The 17,952-nt window shown below is 37.4% G+C and overlaps 1 protein-coding gene across 6 annotated transcripts in view; it reads left to right on the plus strand.

Annotated features, from left to right (window-relative positions):
- Positions 1-17,952, plus strand: part of CACNB2 (calcium voltage-gated channel auxiliary subunit beta 2) — a 383,626-nt gene that overhangs the window by 249,551 nt on the left and 116,123 nt on the right. For 4 of the 6 annotated variants that reach the window (XM_052000736.1, XM_052000730.1, XM_052000732.1 and 1 more), the window contains one exon: positions 17,660-17,779. In XM_052000736.1, the coding sequence (XP_051856696.1) occupies positions 17,660-17,779 (120 nt within the window). Of the gene's footprint in view, positions 1-16,030; positions 16,738-17,659; positions 17,780-17,952 lie in introns of those variants that run through there. The other 2 variants (XM_052000733.1, XM_052000735.1) reach the window with 1 other exon arrangement.

Raw genomic sequence — 17,952 nt, forward strand, 5'->3', positions numbered from 1 at the left:
GAATTCACCCACAAAATGGAACAGCTCTTCCAAGTTAAATAGAAGGATTTGAAATACCAACAGTCCTATATTTGCTATGAGACAAGAAAACAGATTTTTACTGATGTTAAAAATTGAGTACAGAAAATAGTATTAGCAAGCATAAGCCAGGACCCCAGAAGAGTGAAAGAAAGCTCTCTTGGCCTGTGTTGAGCCTGCCTGGCAGGACGGAAGGAGTCAAACTGAAACTTGTAATAGGAGGAAAGGAAAGATTTCTTTCTTTAGCTAGATAATCCTAGGGGTAGAGGACTAAGAAAATAGAAGAATGACCTATGAAAGGTACCCATATCTTATTCACACCTCAGTCAGACAATGCGACTTGAATTTTTTCTGAGAAACAAAATTGCCAGGCTTTAGTTCTAAAATTTTATAATCTGTACTAAGAATTCCAGAGAGCTCTGATCATTTATAAGGAGGATAATTTCAGCTTTAGAATGTTTTTATAATACAAGAAAAAACACTTTCTTAAAGCTCACACTGAGTCAGACTGCAAACTGTATTCTGACAAGGCAGGGAGGGGCTTGCCACATGGATTGCCAGAAGTAGTCATGGATCTGAAGTCTGTCCTCATGACACCTACTAACGTGCACAAATCACAGCTTCTCCGACATGTCATGTCCATGTCCATGGATGGCCGTGAGGCTCAAATGAGGCAGGTCAGTTATTCTAGAAGTCTGCTTTGTGTATGTTAATACATCTGACACCTCCACTCCATCTTCATGCCATCAAGACCTATTGTCTTAGCCTCTAATTGTTAAAGAAAGGTTGCGTTTTCTAGATAGCTCCCCAGTACAATTTCTGGATTTGGATAAAAAAACAACCTATCCATTTACTTATTTTTTCTGTCGATGTGTTTCTTTTTCTTTTTTCTTTTCTTTTTAATTTATGGACTAAAACAAGCATTTTTATAACATTCAATAAAACAAGCATTTTCATAACAGTATGAAATTAAAATTCCACAAATTAAAATTTTATTATGGTAGAATTTTAAAAAAGATGATTATATATGAAGCTAATTAGGCAACAAAGGGGATTATCGTTAGGGGCCTGGAGTCAGGAAAGCATGAGTTCAGATCCCGCCTGAGGCACTTTCTAGTTGGGTGACCCTTAGCGAGTCATTAATTTCTGTTTATCTCAGTTTCCACATTTGTAAAATGAGGATAATAACAAATAGCATCTACCCTCTTAAGGTTGTAAGGATCAAATGAGACAAAAGTGTTTAGTGCAGGGCCTGGCATATAGTAAGCTCTATATAAAGCTAATTTATTATTACATTTGTTAAACTATACCACAGAAGGCAATATACTAAGGAGAAGTAGACCAAATACATGGGTTATGTATTTATATAGATATAATATGTGTTTAGCTGCATATAGAAAACTAGGTAGCGCCATATGCATAGAGCATAGGGCTTGGAATTGGGAAGACTCATTTTCCTAAATTCAAATCTGTCTTCAGACACGAGCTATTAGACCCTGGACTGGTCACTGCACCCTAGTACCTCAGTTTCCTCATCTGTAAAATAAGTTGGAGAAGAAAATGGCAAAACTCTCATATCTTTGCCAAATAAAATCCCAAATGGAGTCATGACCAGTTGGGAACAACTGAAATGACTGAACAACAATACTACTTGGAACAGAGGATTATTCCTCCCATGATTTCTCTTCTCAAAGGAAATAGAAATTTAATTGGCTATTCTCAAGATTGAACCAGTTAATGTTAAAGTAATTTAAAAAGGAGGGGGGAGATTTTCTTCACTAACTGAGCATCAAAGTGTTATATACTTGGATAAAGTGCTAAGTTAGTATTGAAAATATGCTGGGGTTTTTTAAAAAGTAAGGTGTCTAGATCTGTGGCCATTTGTACTTTTCAGTGATCTTCTCTTATGCAGAGAATTCTCAGATGTTCCTGTTGAGTTAAGGTTACTTAGGAGGGGGGAAAAAACCTTTGAATTCTATCCAGCTGCAGTCTAGGTTAGCTGCCAAGAAAACTATTGAAGTCCAGCTTGCCAGGGTTACATTCATTTTCAGAAAAGTTTAAAAAAAATTAAATAGCTAGCATCTTGACTTCTATTGTCTTTCTCTGCTACATGTCTACTTTCTATTTAAATGGATTTGATCAAGAAAAATAAGGCTTGAAAATTTTGAGGTTTTTGTAAAATGGGAGAAATTGCAGGGTAACATTTAGCCCTGAAGAGCTTTTCCTCATAGCACTGCATTGATGAATCAGGAATTGGCCACATTCCATGATCCATCACTGTGGGAAGGTCAGGCCCAATCTTCCAAGTATGTATGTTTATGGACAAAAAAGCCAAGTTTCACCTGTACAGAGCAAAGAGCTCATTGGAGCTCATTACAATTCTACTTTATGAGAGCCATGGCTGGTGTCCAAGGATACATATATTTTTTGATTAATAGAACCTCTCAGTGAATATTGGATTTTTTCCCTGTCTTACTTTTATTTATATATATATATATATATTATTTTATTTTGTACCAAATGTAAGGAAACACTTGGAAAATAAATTGCCAGTTAGTTACTTTAATATTTATTACCGGAACCCTAATCTTACTAATGAAGTGATTTGTTGGGACTGAACAACACATTTGATAATATAATCCCATCAAGGATGTCATTATGGCTTGGCACTTACCTTGCATGCTGGGCCTTTGAGGGGAATCTTTAGCTGTTTGCAGGGGAAAAAAATGGCATTCAAATTCCAAAGGTCAAAATTGGGCCAATGCTCCAGGGTTTCTTGGCCAGAATTCTGAAGCTGAAGGCTGTTCCAAATTAAGAGACTGAGGAGAGCATTTGTTAAGAGCCTTGATATTTTTATCAGGAAAAGTATGCAAAGGAGTATGATGTTCCAGAGTCCATATTCTAATTATATATATATATATATATATATATTTGCTATTATAATACTTACAATATATAATGTCACATAATAATTATAATACAGAATATTATTATATAATTAAATATATATTTGTGAGTGTGACTGCATATTTTGTAGGAATTTGAGAACTGCCATTTGGGATTTGTATTGAAAAGAAATGAGTGTTGTATCTTTGTATCACACACACACACACACACACACACACACACACACAAATGTGTCTATATGGATACATATATACATCTATACCTATGTATTGTTGTATTGAAAGTCTTAGTATATGCGTATATTTGTTGTTCAGTCGTGTCGAATTCTTTATGACGCCATGAATTAATGTCGTCCATGGGGTTTTCTTGGAAGATACTGGAATGATTTGCCATTTCCTTCTCTAGTGGATTAAGACTAAAAGAGATTCAGTAACTTACCCAGAATTACAGAGTTTATTAAGTGTCTGAGATCAAATTTGAACTCAGCCCTTTCTGATTCTAGGTCTAATGCTCTGTCCACTGAGTGAACTAACTGCCTCTTGTATATATATGTGTGTGTGTGTGTGTGTGTGTGTGTACCTATAAACATATGCATACATATATATACCTATAAACATATCTTATTACAGCAGTAAAGTTTACCCCAACCCCTCTTAATTCTAGTGTCTTCTCTCAATTAGTGATTTTCAATGTGTTCTGCATAAGGCTTACCCTATATATATTTGTTTGAATATTAGTTCTCCCATTAGATTATGAGTTTCTTGCAGATAAAGATGCTCTTTTGCCTCTTTTTGTATCCCTAGTGCTTAGTACCATACCTGAAACATAATAGGAGCTTAATAAACAGTTATTGATTGATTGTTATGCAGAACATCCCAAAAATCTTGTGCAGTTTTATGCCTTTAAAGCTTAAAAATGGACTAAGACTTTGAGAACATTTTGTACCAAAGAGAAGGAGGCAGACAGAAAAATACTTACAGTTTATCCAGAAAAGACAATTTATTTTTTTTTATACCTACCTTGGAGAATGTGCTCTTTTTTCTTCTTATAAATTTTATCTAGTTTTTCAGATTTTGGTGAAAAAAGGAATAATAAATCCTTTTGGATACTGCCATAGTGGTGGTAATGGTAAATTAGAGCTGGAAGGGAATATTTTGGACTGCTACATCTGTCAGTGAGGGCTGTTCCCTTCAGTATGTTAAAGCCATTCAGTAGATGGTCTTCAGGAGTAGCAACCAAAAATTTCTTGAGGGTACAGTCACCGTAATGAAGGGTGCTGCATAGGCTAGCTTGTCTGAGGAGTTTCTGGTTCATCACAGGCAGGGTACCCGAAAGCTTTTCTAGGATCTGCAAGACTGTGTGTTCCTTTGAGAAACCAGGATCACTTCTATCAGCATCATTGTGATGCATTTTATTAATTGTGAAATATTACATACCATATTACAATTCAATTTCCATTCAAACAACATTGTGTTTTTTGTTTCATAGTTCTGTACAAGCTCTAAAGGACTTCAAAAGTTTAGTTAGAACACATCTCCCACTTATAGAGAACTCTGTGTTTTATATATATATATCTGTCTGTCATTGTCAGTATTTCTCTCAGGGGAGCGATCATAAAGGAGGTAGCATTTGAATTTAACATTAGGAAGTTAAGTAGTAATTCAGCCGGTAAAGAGGAGATAAGATTCGCAAGAAGTTTTTTTTTATTTATATATGTTTTGTAGTGAATTGACAGTTAATATTTTAACAATCAGCAGCATTGTCTGGTCAACAAGTAGAAAAGCATTTTTCAAGTGCTAAGTACTAAGAATACAAAGGCAAAGCACAGCCTGTTTAAAGATATGGCCTTCCAATGGACAAGAGGCATGCAAATAAATATGTGTTTACAAGATATATAGAGTATATCCAAAGTCTCTGTGAAATTCTAAACTACTCAAGCTTAAGCATTAAGGCTTTGGGACATCATTTGTATAGGATAAATTGAAATTGATAAATAACTGATAATAAATCATTGATAAATTATTGTGGAAAAAGTACACAAAACACTTGATGGCATACTGTACAAAACAATCTTAGACATAGTTGTCAAAATTAATTTTGGAGACTTGGAGACAGGAGAACTGATATTACAAATGCAATTAGGAGTATTTTATTTTTTTATAAATTTGAAAAAAATAATTACAACAACAGTTAACATGTTTGAATTAAACTAAGGTATTTTAGAGATTTTTTTTCTCACTTGATTTTATGAATAGTGGTAATATCCCTATTTTGTAGATGATGTTTAAGATTTAGGTGAAATGACAATGCATTGTTCATTCTGTTAATATATGGTAGAATGGTGACTTGAACCATTCTTTTTCCCCCTGTAACTGATAACTACTCCTGCTCGGAAATTGGCACCAAGCTATAATTTAACTAAAGCACTAATTGGTTTGACAACCATGGAAATGGGAAATTGAAATCATAATCTAAAAAGTGAGTATCTCTTTGTGAAAGTAGGACTACTTCACAATAACGGAAACAGAACAAGATTCAAAATTAAAGTCCCATCTGGACCATACTACCAGGGAATTCTGTGCTTTGGACTCTTTTTCCCTCTTTACTAATCAATCCAGTTTTAGATGGCTCTAGGCACATAGCCATGACTGGAATGGTAATAGGATTTCAATCTCAGATAAGGGCGTCCCATGTGTCAACTCTAAGGAAATGAGGGCACATCTGGAGTCACTCAGATGTATTTGGTTTGCTTTTATTCTGGGATAATCCTATACCAAGTAAGCCCATGCAAAAGGAGAGTAGTCTGAGCCTCATGCCATACCTCGAGGTGTATACAATCAATCATCACATATTTAGGAAATACTTGTTTTATGCAAAATCCTGTGCTATGCACTAGAAACTCAAAGACATTGACCTCGAGGTACTTACATTCTATTGGAACAGACATGAGCACATACAAATTATACGGAAATATACTTTAAAAATACAAAAAGATTGACTTCAAGGATAGGAGGTCAAGGTCCTTGTTGCACTGGGTTTCAAATTAAGGCTGTTTTCAGAATGACAGATGGCTTATATACAAATATAAATATTTGTAAATAAATTACTTCATAAAGAAATGCTTATGCACATAAGTCTAATTCCTTTGTGTTTCCAAAAGAAATGGATCAAAACAATAAACCCCAGAAAACAAAACCATTTATCAAATTAGCTGTGATAACATCAGTTGATCTAAGAATCAAGAATATAAATGTTTCAAGCCATCCTAAGACAATAGTTAAAAAAATGTAAAAAGCAAAGGCAAAATTTTATTCATCTAATTTTGGGCACAGTAGTAAAGGGGAACTGAACAGGAGTATTAGAAAATTAGAAAAGTAAATATACCCATAAGCAAGAGAAATTGAATTATTGTGACTATAACCTTATTAACATTAGAAAATACTAGAATGTCCATATATATCTGGACATGATGGACCAGATTGTATTTTAGAAAGGTGATGGAAATTTTTCAAGTCAATGGAATAAGCATTTATTATGTATAATATAATTTTATATGTAATACTATATATTATTATATGTTATAATTATATGTAATCAAAGAAAAAGTAATATACATAGTCAAGTAATGCAATATCCATAAGATGTTGTTCATCATTCATTTTTGAAAAGGATCAATGACAATACAAGATGATTTCTTGACTTGTGCATAAATTGGATTTCAGTGAAGTAGAGTTGTGCTAAGTCATCAGCTTCACTCTCTCTTCCTGAGTCATCAAAGTCCAATGGCAGGTTAGAAGTCAAGATGACTGATCATGGCCTGGGATGCAGTGAATGACCTTGGTGCTTCAATGTTTAATCATTTCTAAACATTTGACAGCAGCTGCTTCAGCTACCTTCATGATTATTGGAACAAATTGTTCTCATCCACCCATTCTGCCTGGGAAAATTTTCACATCCCCCTAATTCACTGAAAGGTTTGAGGCTACCTTCAACCTGGTTTAACCTGTCTGCTGAAATGGTTTATTAGGATGTGTTCACTGCACATGCTACAGTTTCTTGGAGCCACAGGTGAGAGCTAGGTAAAAGTGCACATCAAAAATGGATAAGAAGCCCTAGAAAGAGCTCGGCAAGCAGTCACACCAGAGGTCCTTGTCCTCCTGAACACCCCATACACCTCACTCTTAGGATGATAATATGAAGAAACGAGAAAAAAAATGCAGCTGATCCAAGGATGTGTACAAATGGCAACCTAATGTCATCAGAAGAACTAAAAAAGACCGTGGCCCCATTTAATAATAAACTTATTCTGGAGGAATGGAAATGAATAATAGTTGTTTCTGACTGAAGACTACGTCAGACCCGATGACCCAGAAAGCCCATATACTAACAAAAGTAGTATCTTAATTAATTGTAGCATTTCTGGTGGTCTAGACTCACAATTCTAGATAAAATGAAAATTTACTTATTATATACATTTGGGAGAGCTTGCCTTTCAAAAATGCCAGGAAATTGGTGATTAAAATATACCATCATATCAGCAGGATGATTTCAGAGAAGCCTGGAGAGACTTACATGAACTGATGCCGAGTGAAATGAGTGAAAGGGGAGAGTATCTTGAGGAATCAATCATTTTAAGAAATAAATAGAAGACTAGAAGCAAGAGACCAAGAAACAGTAGCAAGAGATGCAGGGAGAGAACTAGGAAAGGGGTATGTTAGAGAAGCCATAAAGGGAAAGGTATAAAAGACTTAACAAAGTTTAACACTGCTGAGAGGTTGAAGGGGATGAGAAATAAGTAAAAGCTATTTCATAGTGCAAAAAGGAAATCACTATAGACTTTAAGAAAGCAATTTATGGGTAGTGGTGGCTCAGGATATCAATTATAAGAGGATGAAGGAGATATCACATGTAGACTACTTTTTCAAAGTTTCAACTACATGAATGAAATGAGTAAAATCCCAAGAAACCAGAACCAGGAGATCATTGTACACAGCAACAGCAAGATTATAAGATGATCAATTCTGATAGACATGGCTCTTTTCCACAATGAGATGATTCAGTGTAGTTCCAATGGTCTTGTAATGAAGAGAGCCATCTGCACCCAGAGAGAGGGCGGTGGGAACTGAGTATGATCACAACATAATATTTTCACTTTTTTTGTTGTTGTTTGCTTGCATTTTGTTTTCTTTCTAATTTTTTCCCTTTTTGATCTGATTTTTCTTGTGCAGCAAGATAATTGTGGAAATATTTGTAGAAGAATTGCACATGTTCAACATATATCAAATTACCTGCCATCTAGAGGAGTGGGTCGGGATAAAGGAGGGAAAAAAATCTAGAACACAAGGTTTTGCAAGGGTGAATGTTGAAAATTATCCATGCATATGTTTTAAAAATAAAAAGTTTTAATTAAAACATACAAAATGCATAGACACACACACACACCATCATAGCACTAACATGGATACAAGATGTGACTCTGAAGTAACTGGCAATACTTATTCAATATCATTATGAGAAGAAATTGATGCAATCTATGAAATCCATTAGATAATGAAGATGTCCCCAAACCAATGTAGTTGAAACTTTGAAAAAGTAGTCTACTGTGATATCTCCTTCATCCTCTTATAATTGATATATTGAGCCACCACTACCCATAAATTGCTTTCTTAAAGGTCTATAGTGATTTCCTTTTTGCACTATGAAATAGCTTTTACTTATTTCTCATCCCCTTCAACCTCTCAGCAGTGTTAAACTTTATTAAGTCTTTTATACCTTTCCCCTTTTGGCTTCTCTAATATACCCCTTTCCTAGTTCTCTTCCTGCATCTCTTGCTACTGTTTCTTGGTCTCTTGCTTCTAGTCTTCCATTTATTCCTTAAAATGATTGATTCTTCAAGATACTCTCCCCTTTCCTCTCCTCTGTCTTTATTCACTTCCTTCAATCTCAATTCATTCCCTTGACTTCAACTATCACTAAGAGGAAGACTTTCAAAGGCTAATTTCCAACCTGACAATTATCATCATCATCATCCCTTAAAGTTTAAAAAGCACTTATCTTATACTATCTCATTTGATCTTCACAACAACCCTGAAAGTTAGATGGTGTTAGAGTAAGGCTGCCGAGTTCTTTACGGGACTGTTTTCCACCTTTAGACTCCACCTGATCCATCTGACTCTCACCTGTGACTCCCAGAAGCTATAGCATGCACAGTGGCCACACCCTGGTAAACCATTTTGGCAGGTAATCAAGGAGTCTCAAACTCTATAGTGAGTTAGGGGGGTGTCCATTCCAACATGTTAAAGACATTCCCAGGTGGAATGGGTAGATAAGAATAATTTGCCCCAACAGCCATAAAGGCAAGTGAAATGAGTTCTGTGGAGTTTTTGGTTATATATTGAAGACTTGAGTCATCATTGGTCATCTTCACTCTGTCCAACCACTGGATAGTCGTGGCTCTAGAAGAGAGAATGAGGATAATGATTTCCTGCAACTTTGCCTCACTTAAATCCAATTGATACAAGAATTTAAAAAAAAACAAAAAACATTTTACAGATGAGGAAACTGAGGCTGTGAAAAGTGAAATGAGTTGCTCAGCCACATCCTATTTAGTATCTGAAGCAGAATTCAAACTCAACCTTCCTAGGATCCAAATCCAAAACTCTGCCTACCCCAGCAACTAAATGTTCCACATTTCTATCTGTCTGCTGGACAGGTCCACTTGAGTGTAGTTGTGCCATCTAAAACTTAACCCAAAATTTCCTATTTATAAATGTTCTTGTTTTTGTCAGTGATGTGACCATTCACCCCATCACCCATATTCAAAACCTCAGTATATTATCTGTCCATCATATCCAATCATTTACTAAATCTCATCTCTTACATACTTAATGCTAGTAGCTAGACACCCGTCTCTTGGGGCAGGGAATTTAAAATCAGCTCAGCTAGAGAAATTCAGATTGGCAGCTATATCAGACCATGGCTTACTTCTCTAGCTCCAGCACATTTTTTGGTGGCTCTAGACTAACATCAGCCTTATATGTAACAACACAGATACTTATGAACAATCCATATAGCACATGGATGGCATAAAGGAGGAAAAGTTGGAAAAGCCATAGCCTCTGTATCACAGATGCTGCTGATGCATTGCCCCTCCCATCTTCCCATGGCTTCTCAGGCTATGCTGATGTTCACAGCATTCACTCTTGTTCCAAATTCTACTTGTCACCTTGTATGAAGATACATTAGCCCCTCTCCCAGTAGTCTGGGTTTTTCCTCAGTGCTGAAGTAGAAGTCCCAGTTCAATAACCTATACTGAATTTAGTTGTTTTCTAAGTCAGGCTTCTTAAACTTTCTCTACTTGTGACCCTTTTTGTCCAAGAAACTTTTATCCAACCCCAGGTGTATAAATATATAAAATATACATACAAATCAAACATTTATTGATAACAAATCATAATTTCACAATCGCCACATTCAGTTACATGATCCCATTTGAGGTCACGACTCATGGTTTAAGAAGCTCTGTTCCAGGCATCTATGGTGCAGGTGAATGGAGAGGATTCCCAATGTTGCCAACTGTCGTTCATTCTTTTGTAACATCTTTCATATCTACCTTGTCTCCTCTGACACTGTTATCATCCTAATGTACCCTTGTCACCTTACGCTTGGACTATTGCAATAACTTGCTACTTGATTAACTTGTCATAAATTTCTCCTTTCTCCAATCCATCCTCCAATCGGCTGACAAATTGAGCTTCTTAAAGCACAGGTCTGAGCATATCACCTCCCACTCAGTAAATCCCAGGAGCTCCCTAATCGCATTCAGGATCAAATATAAAATTCTCTGTTCAGTTTTTAAAGTCTTCCCTAGCCTATCTCCCTATTGCCTTTGTATAATTGACCTCTTCCCTACTGCTTTTCCCCCCCACCCCTGTGTATTCCACAATTCAGAGACAATAGCCTCCTTTGTGTTCTTCCCAGAAGGCATTCCATCTTTCAACAGTGTATTTTCATTGGCTGAAATTTCCCCAACCTGGAATGCTCTCCATCTTTATCTCTACCTTTAGGCTTCTCAGATTTCCTTCAAGTCCAAGTTAAAATCACACCTTCTATTCCCTTTTAATACTTCCTTTCATTAATTACCTCTAATTTATCCAGCATTTTATTGTATGTGGTCGTTTATATGTTCTATCCCCCATTAGATTGAGCTTTTTGAAAGCAGGAACTATTTTTTTTACTCATTTGGAATTGGGAGTGGGGTAGGAAAGAATTGTTTTCCGTCTTTATAACCTCAATATTTAGCATAGTACCTAGCACAGAGTATAGACACTTAAAAACTGCTTGTTGGTTTGACAATGTGCTTTTTGCTAGATAGAATACTCCCTGTGTTTGCTGCATTGCCTCTTCCCTACTCTGCTGACATTATCGAGCTACTTCTGTAGTATCTCACCAATGTGTTCCTTCCTACTCTCACAGCAACCACTCATTATCTCCTTCCAGGGCCTTTGCAGTAGCTGTCTAAAAATCTACTTACCTACAGTCCTTTCCTTCTCCAATCTTTAATTGTGATGCAAAATTGATTTTCCCTGTAGACTGTACTATGTGCATTGTATTTCACTAAAAGTGCTAAGTAAATGTTTGCTGAAATCATTCCCTTATGTAGGAGATCTGATCAATTACCAAATTATGTAATCTGCACCTTCATATCATTTGTATGCATCCCTTTCTTTTTATTGAGTATTTATAGTCATTTTCCCTCAATTACATTTGAAGACAATTTTTAACATTATATTTTTTTTTTTTACTTTTGAGATCCAAAATTTCTGTCTTCTTCCCCTCTCCCTGAGATTGTAAGCAGACATGGGTTATACATGTTCAATTATGCAAACTTATTAGTCATGGTGTGAAAGAAGACAAGACCCAAAGGGAAAAAAAAAACATGAAAAAATACAGAAAATGAAAAAAGTGTGCTTCAGTCTGCATATTTAGACTCCATCAGTTCTTTCTCTGAAAGTGGATAACATTTTACCTCATGAGTCCTTTGCCTTGGATCATTGTATTGCTAAAAAGAGCTGTTAGCTGTCATTCATATGCTGTCACCTTATAATATTGTTGTTATTATGTACAATGTTTTCCTGTTTCTGCTCATTTCACTTTGCATAGATTCATATGTCTTTTCAGTTTTTTCTGAACCCATCCTGTTTATCATTTCCTATAGTACAGTAATATTGTTAGAATCATATACAACTTATTCTGTCATTCCCCAATTGATGAACATCTCCTCAATTTTCAATCCTTTGGCACCACCAAAAGAGATATTATAAATATTTTTTGTATAGCTAGGTCCTTCCTTCACCCCCATTTTTATTTCTGATACAAACCTAGCAATGGTATCACTGGATCAAAAGGTGTGCATAATTTTATGACCCTTTAGGCATAATTCCAAGTTGCTTTCTAAAAACAGGTGGATCAGTTCACAATTCCACCAACAGTGCATTAGCATCCCAATTTTCCCACATCCTCTCCAACATTTATCATTTTTCTTTAATGATCATCTATCATTATCTTTTTCTTATCATTAGCCAATCTGATAAGTGTAAGGTGGAATCTCAGAGTTGTTTTGTGTTTCTCTAATCAATAGTGAATTAGAGATTTTTTCCATCCTTTCACACAGTTCCCATCCTTGTACAAGCTCCCACTATCTCTTGACCAGATTGTTCCAAAAGCCCTCAGATTGGTATCTAGGGCTCAAGTCTGTCCCCAGTTAAATCCAGCCTCCACTCAAAGTCAACATGACTTTCCTAAAATGTAGGTCTGCCCACTCCATTTACTCAATAAACTCCAAAGGCTCTCTATTATCTTCCAGATCAAATATACAATCTTACTTGGCATTTAAAGATCCTTATAACCTGAGTCCTTCCTACCTTTCCATTCTTTTATCATTTACTCTCTTCCATGCACTCTGCACTTCACCTGTATTATCCTTCTTGTTTTTCATACATGGCTCTCCATTTCTGGTTCTTTTGTATTGTGGACAATTGTCCATCCTCAGAAGGCTTGACCTAAACTCCACCTCTTAGTTTGACTTTTCTTTCTTCAAGAGTCAGCTCATGTGCTATGTTCCACAGCTTCCTTATTCCTTCTCCCCATCCCAGAGGCTAGATCCTTCAGTTCTTAGGTTGTGTTACAACTGGTATATGTGTACCTATTTATATATGTGTGTCAATTTCCCTATTAGAATGTAAGCTCCTCAAAGGCAGGGACTTCTTTTTTTTTACCTTTTTAAAAAAATATTGGTAACACTTTGCACATTTCCTGAGACATAGTAAATACTTAATAAATACTTATTGGTTGATCACATAACTCCTCTACTCAAACCATTTCAAAGGATAGGAATTATGTATCGAATGATATAAAATTATTTATCTTTACCATGATATTCAAAGTCTTCCACTTTGTCTTCTAGTCTTAATCTCATTCACTTTACAGTCACCTACGCTACATGTATGTAAGCTATTTCAGTTGTCTCTGACATTGTCATAGAAGGGGTTGTCCACTAAGCATACACGGTGCACTCGTCCAAGTTCTATAAGGATATTTTGGAAATGCTGTGGAAATGGCCCTTTCGAAAGTTCTACTCCAGTGCCTTCTTGGGAGATGGAAGTAATCCCATATTTCAAAGACTGTGCCAAGCAAGTGCAATTAAGGATGGATCCTGCCAAGGGAAAAAAGCTTTAATATAGACTCAGTGAGATACAGCATCTCTGCTGTCCAGGGATCAATCTAACTACATTTGGAGATCCCCATTCGTAGGTTGACTGCTGAGTAGCAAATTTCTGTCACAAATATTGTTGAAGAGAGCCTGTTGTCTGTCCCGAATGAAAAAACAAGTCCTTGAAGTAACTGACCTTTATATTAACTTACCAGAAGTATTATCTATTGATGCTATGATTGCTAGGAACACTATTTCCCTTATAAGCTCTCTGTTTCATTTGTTTCTACTTTCATGCCTTGAAACTCTTAGCATTTAGTCATAACATAAACATAAATGTTTGTTGAACTTTGGAATTGAATTTTTCTCAGGGTATGCACATATGCACCCAGACTTTCTGGAAAGATTTATGAAAGTATAGGTTTGCTATTCTTGATGGGTTGACTAATTACAACAACAACAAACACTACCCTAAAAGTTTATAACAAATAAATCCAGTTGATGATGGAGTTTTGGAACACCACATGATTTTTCCCAGATGGGTGTTCGTTCCATCAATGGAGCCTAAAATTACTCTACTATGTCTTATCTTTTACAATTCTTATCTATGTCTTTCCATAAATCCTCCAAACATTTTTTCTAGTTTTCTTACTAACTTGTGGAGAACAGTAAAATACTCAGAGTATCTATCTCTTTTCTCTTTCTCTTGCCACATGACCTGCTTACTTCCATTTTCTTCTGTCTCTTTTTTACCTCCATTTCCTTTGTCTCCAATTTTTCTGTCTTTTTCACAGTTAATCAGAAAATGAACATTAAGGGCCTACTATGTACCATGCATAGTACTAAGCACTGGGGATACAAAGAAAGGGCAAAAAAATTGGCTCCTGTGCAAACTACGTATAGATAAGATATATACAAGATAAATTGGGGTTATTCTCAGAGGAAAAAGGGAAACCTCGGAGAGGTCTGGATGGAAAGACTTCTTGAAGATGGTGGGATTTTAGTTAAGACTCAAAGGAAAAGTAGGAGGCAGAGATGAAGAGGAAGAGAGTCCCAGGCATGGAGGACAGCCAGGAGAAACACTGTACCACCCACCTCCCTCTTGAAGAGGAATACAGGATAAGAAGAGGTGAACTATAGAAAGGAGTCAGTTTATGAAGGTCTTTGAAAACTAAATAAGTTTCCATATTTAATCCTGGATGGAATTAACATGTAGCCACTGGAGTTTATTAAAGAGGGGTGTGATATGGTCAGATCTGGGTTTTAGGAAAATCCATTTGAAAACTGAGTCCTTCCTACCTTTTCATGGAAGATGGATTGGAATGGAGAGAGATTTGAGGCAGAGGGACAAACTAATCCAGGTCATTTCACTATTTCAGGTTTGAGGTGATGAGTGCCTGCATGAGGGTAATGGTAGTATCAGATGAGTGATGGGAGCTTATACAAGAGCTATTATAAAAGTAGAATCAACAGGATTTGGCAATAGATTCAATATGGGGAGGGGGAGTGAAGAGTTAGGTATGAGACTGAGATTCTGAGCCAAATAAGACACCGTTCCTAGAGATAGCTGTTTTGAGTGATCATTTAGCTTAATTACTTGCATACCAAGAGATACTTGTATCTCTTCAAATTAGACATTGGACTTCAAGTCATTCAGGAGACTTGGATCCTCTCCATGGTAAGGTGTAAGCTTTGTAATTTTAGATGAGGAAAACAACTTCTCGGAACCTCCATCTCTTTTTTTTTTAGGGGGAAAAGGATTTCAACTGCGTAATCTCTGAGCTTTCTTTGAGCTCTAACATTCTGGGGATTTGTGAATATGAGCTTGTGAAGTTAATAATACTTTTGTATCCAACCAACTGAAGTATCCTTAGCCAGAGCCAATAACTAACAATCTGTGCTTTCAGATTTCTCCATGATTAGTATTACAACAATCCTCACTTGAATTTAGCATGCACAGTTACTAATAGCCGTCTCTCACTGGGAACCGGTTCCCTGTCATTTTTTAGTTCTGCTAAAGCGATTGCTTTAGAAACCCATGATCATCATTCATGCCCTAATTAAATGTGTGCAGACGTGTCTCTTGCATCTGATTTGGGAAATGACAAAAAGCAATCTAAATTTGCATTATGATGGATGAAAAATCATGTGCCCAAAAGGTTCTGGGTGACATCTCTCTTCTCCCTGCTCTTCATATGGATTTCTTACAGCAGAAGCCCCACATTTTGGTAGCAGCTAAGGTGTTTTTTTTTTTTTTTTTAATGCTGTATGGCAATGGGAAGAGAGCATTAAAGGAAAAGAACAGGTATTGTATCGTTGAGAGTGAATTTCACCGGTGGCAGAGATGTGATAAAAAATATGACACTCTGCCAGCGACTTCAGATCCAAAGGGCCCTTTCCAGCTGTTTACACTTGAGATGTAAAATAGCAATTTGACATAGACTCCCAGTGTGATGTGAGCATCTGCGTAAAAGGCGACATATAGAGCATGCCCAGTGATGTGCCGGGCTCCCTCCCTCCCCCACCCCAATCAGATCTCTGAAGATATGGATTGAACTTTGCACTTGCAAATGTCATGGAATACATTTTGCACTGGATTTTTAAAAGGTTCTCATGTCTTACAAGTAATTCCTTTGAAACCCCCCACACACACCCCCACCCACCAAAAAGCAGCCACATCCATCCTCTGTGGAGCAGGATGCATCAAGTTTAGCCGGAGTTGAAGCCTCTCTTCGGGATCTACTTGGAAGTGTTCTGTCTTGATTGTACCAGGGCACGGGCAGATTTAGGGGGGTTCTTTCCGTTTCTGGGATGGGGAAAAAAATGAGAACCTGTTCGGAGCGGAGTCCTTCTGAGCACAGAGACTGAAGGCTCACAGAGGGAAGGAAGGAAGGAAAGAAAGAAACGGAGGGGCTCGCGGCAGAGTATGGCCAGGGAAGGAACAGTGATTGCACAGGACTCGGCGCACACATGCGGGGGGAGAGTCGGTGCGGAGCGCTGCAGCTGCCGACAATAACTGAGCTGTCTGGCTAATGAAGGCCACCTGGATCAGGCTTCTGAAAAGAGCCAGAGGAGGACGGCTGAAGAATTCGGATATCTGTGTAAGGACCAATTGCTTATTTGGGGCGCTCTCAGTCTCCCCTTGGTCTCTGCTGCTGCTGCTGAGACATTGACTGAAAAGCAAAAAGCTGGTTTGATTGAATTAATCTGCTCATGATGACAAGGTAGCGAAGGATATGGCTCAGCGTTTCTCAGATCCCCCTGTACCGTTCCTACTTGCCAGAGCAGATTGTTTATGCCTGTGGATTGGTTTGGGGGTGTTAGGGTTTTTTTGGCAGACATCTCTAGGACCCCATTATTTGGGGATGTCTAAGTTATGTTATGCAAAGATTGAGCTGTGCTAGCGCCTTGTGATTTGGTCTTGGGGAGAAGGAGTCAGGTGAAACAAGTATCCGGAAGCTCTCAAATTGTCAGGGATCTCAGATCATTGCCATGATATTTGCATGAGCCTTGGTTCACAGTGATTTTCCTTGGAGAAAGAGGGAGGGGGAAGACGGAGACAGAGAGAAGGAAGGAAGGAAAGAAAGAAAGAGTGGGGGAAAAGAGAAAAGCAGAGAGGAGGGTAGGAGAAAGAGTTGGTTATCTCCTTCTCAGTGCTGAATTACCTTTGTGTATGTGTGTCTTATTTCCCCCGGAGCTATCCTTGAAACCCCTCTGTCCTTCAGCCCTGCACTGCAGCACTCACCTGGTATACCACACAGAAACTTGCTCCCAGTACCAAAAAGCTGACTAATTAGATGGCAAGATTTTACAGGAATTATGGCCTGACTGGAGTACCTGTCCTGATCTGTGATCTTCATGTCATCACCAGCATCTCAGAAAAAAATAAAAGCCAATATCATTTTAGTCTCTTTCCCACAGTCTAGATGAAATGCTAATGTTGAATTTTCTTCCCTCCCTCCTCTCTCCCCCCCCCCATGAAAAGGTGTCTCTTTCTAATCTCTTTTAACATTTTTTTTTCAGGGTTCGGCAGACTCCTACACTAGCCGTCCATCTGATTCAGATGTCTCTCTGGAGGAAGACAGGGAAGCAGTTCGGAGAGAGGCAGAGAGACAGGCCCAGGCCCAGCTGGAAAAAGCCAAGGTGAACCATGTTTCCACATTATGCCTTTTCAAGCTATCCTCTGGTGTCCGTTGTGGCCACCTGTGGATGTTTCTTAGAAAGCTCATTTGGGGACCCTTGGAAATTCTTTCAGACCAAATGGCTTGAAAGTACAGGAAACACTGTTCTGATCACTTGCTATATAAATGAAATTG

The sequence above is a fragment of the Antechinus flavipes genome, chromosome 5, assembly GCF_016432865.1.
Source record: "Antechinus flavipes isolate AdamAnt ecotype Samford, QLD, Australia chromosome 5, AdamAnt_v2, whole genome shotgun sequence".
In the NCBI taxonomy this organism is placed as follows: domain Eukaryota; kingdom Metazoa; phylum Chordata; class Mammalia; order Dasyuromorphia; family Dasyuridae; genus Antechinus; species Antechinus flavipes.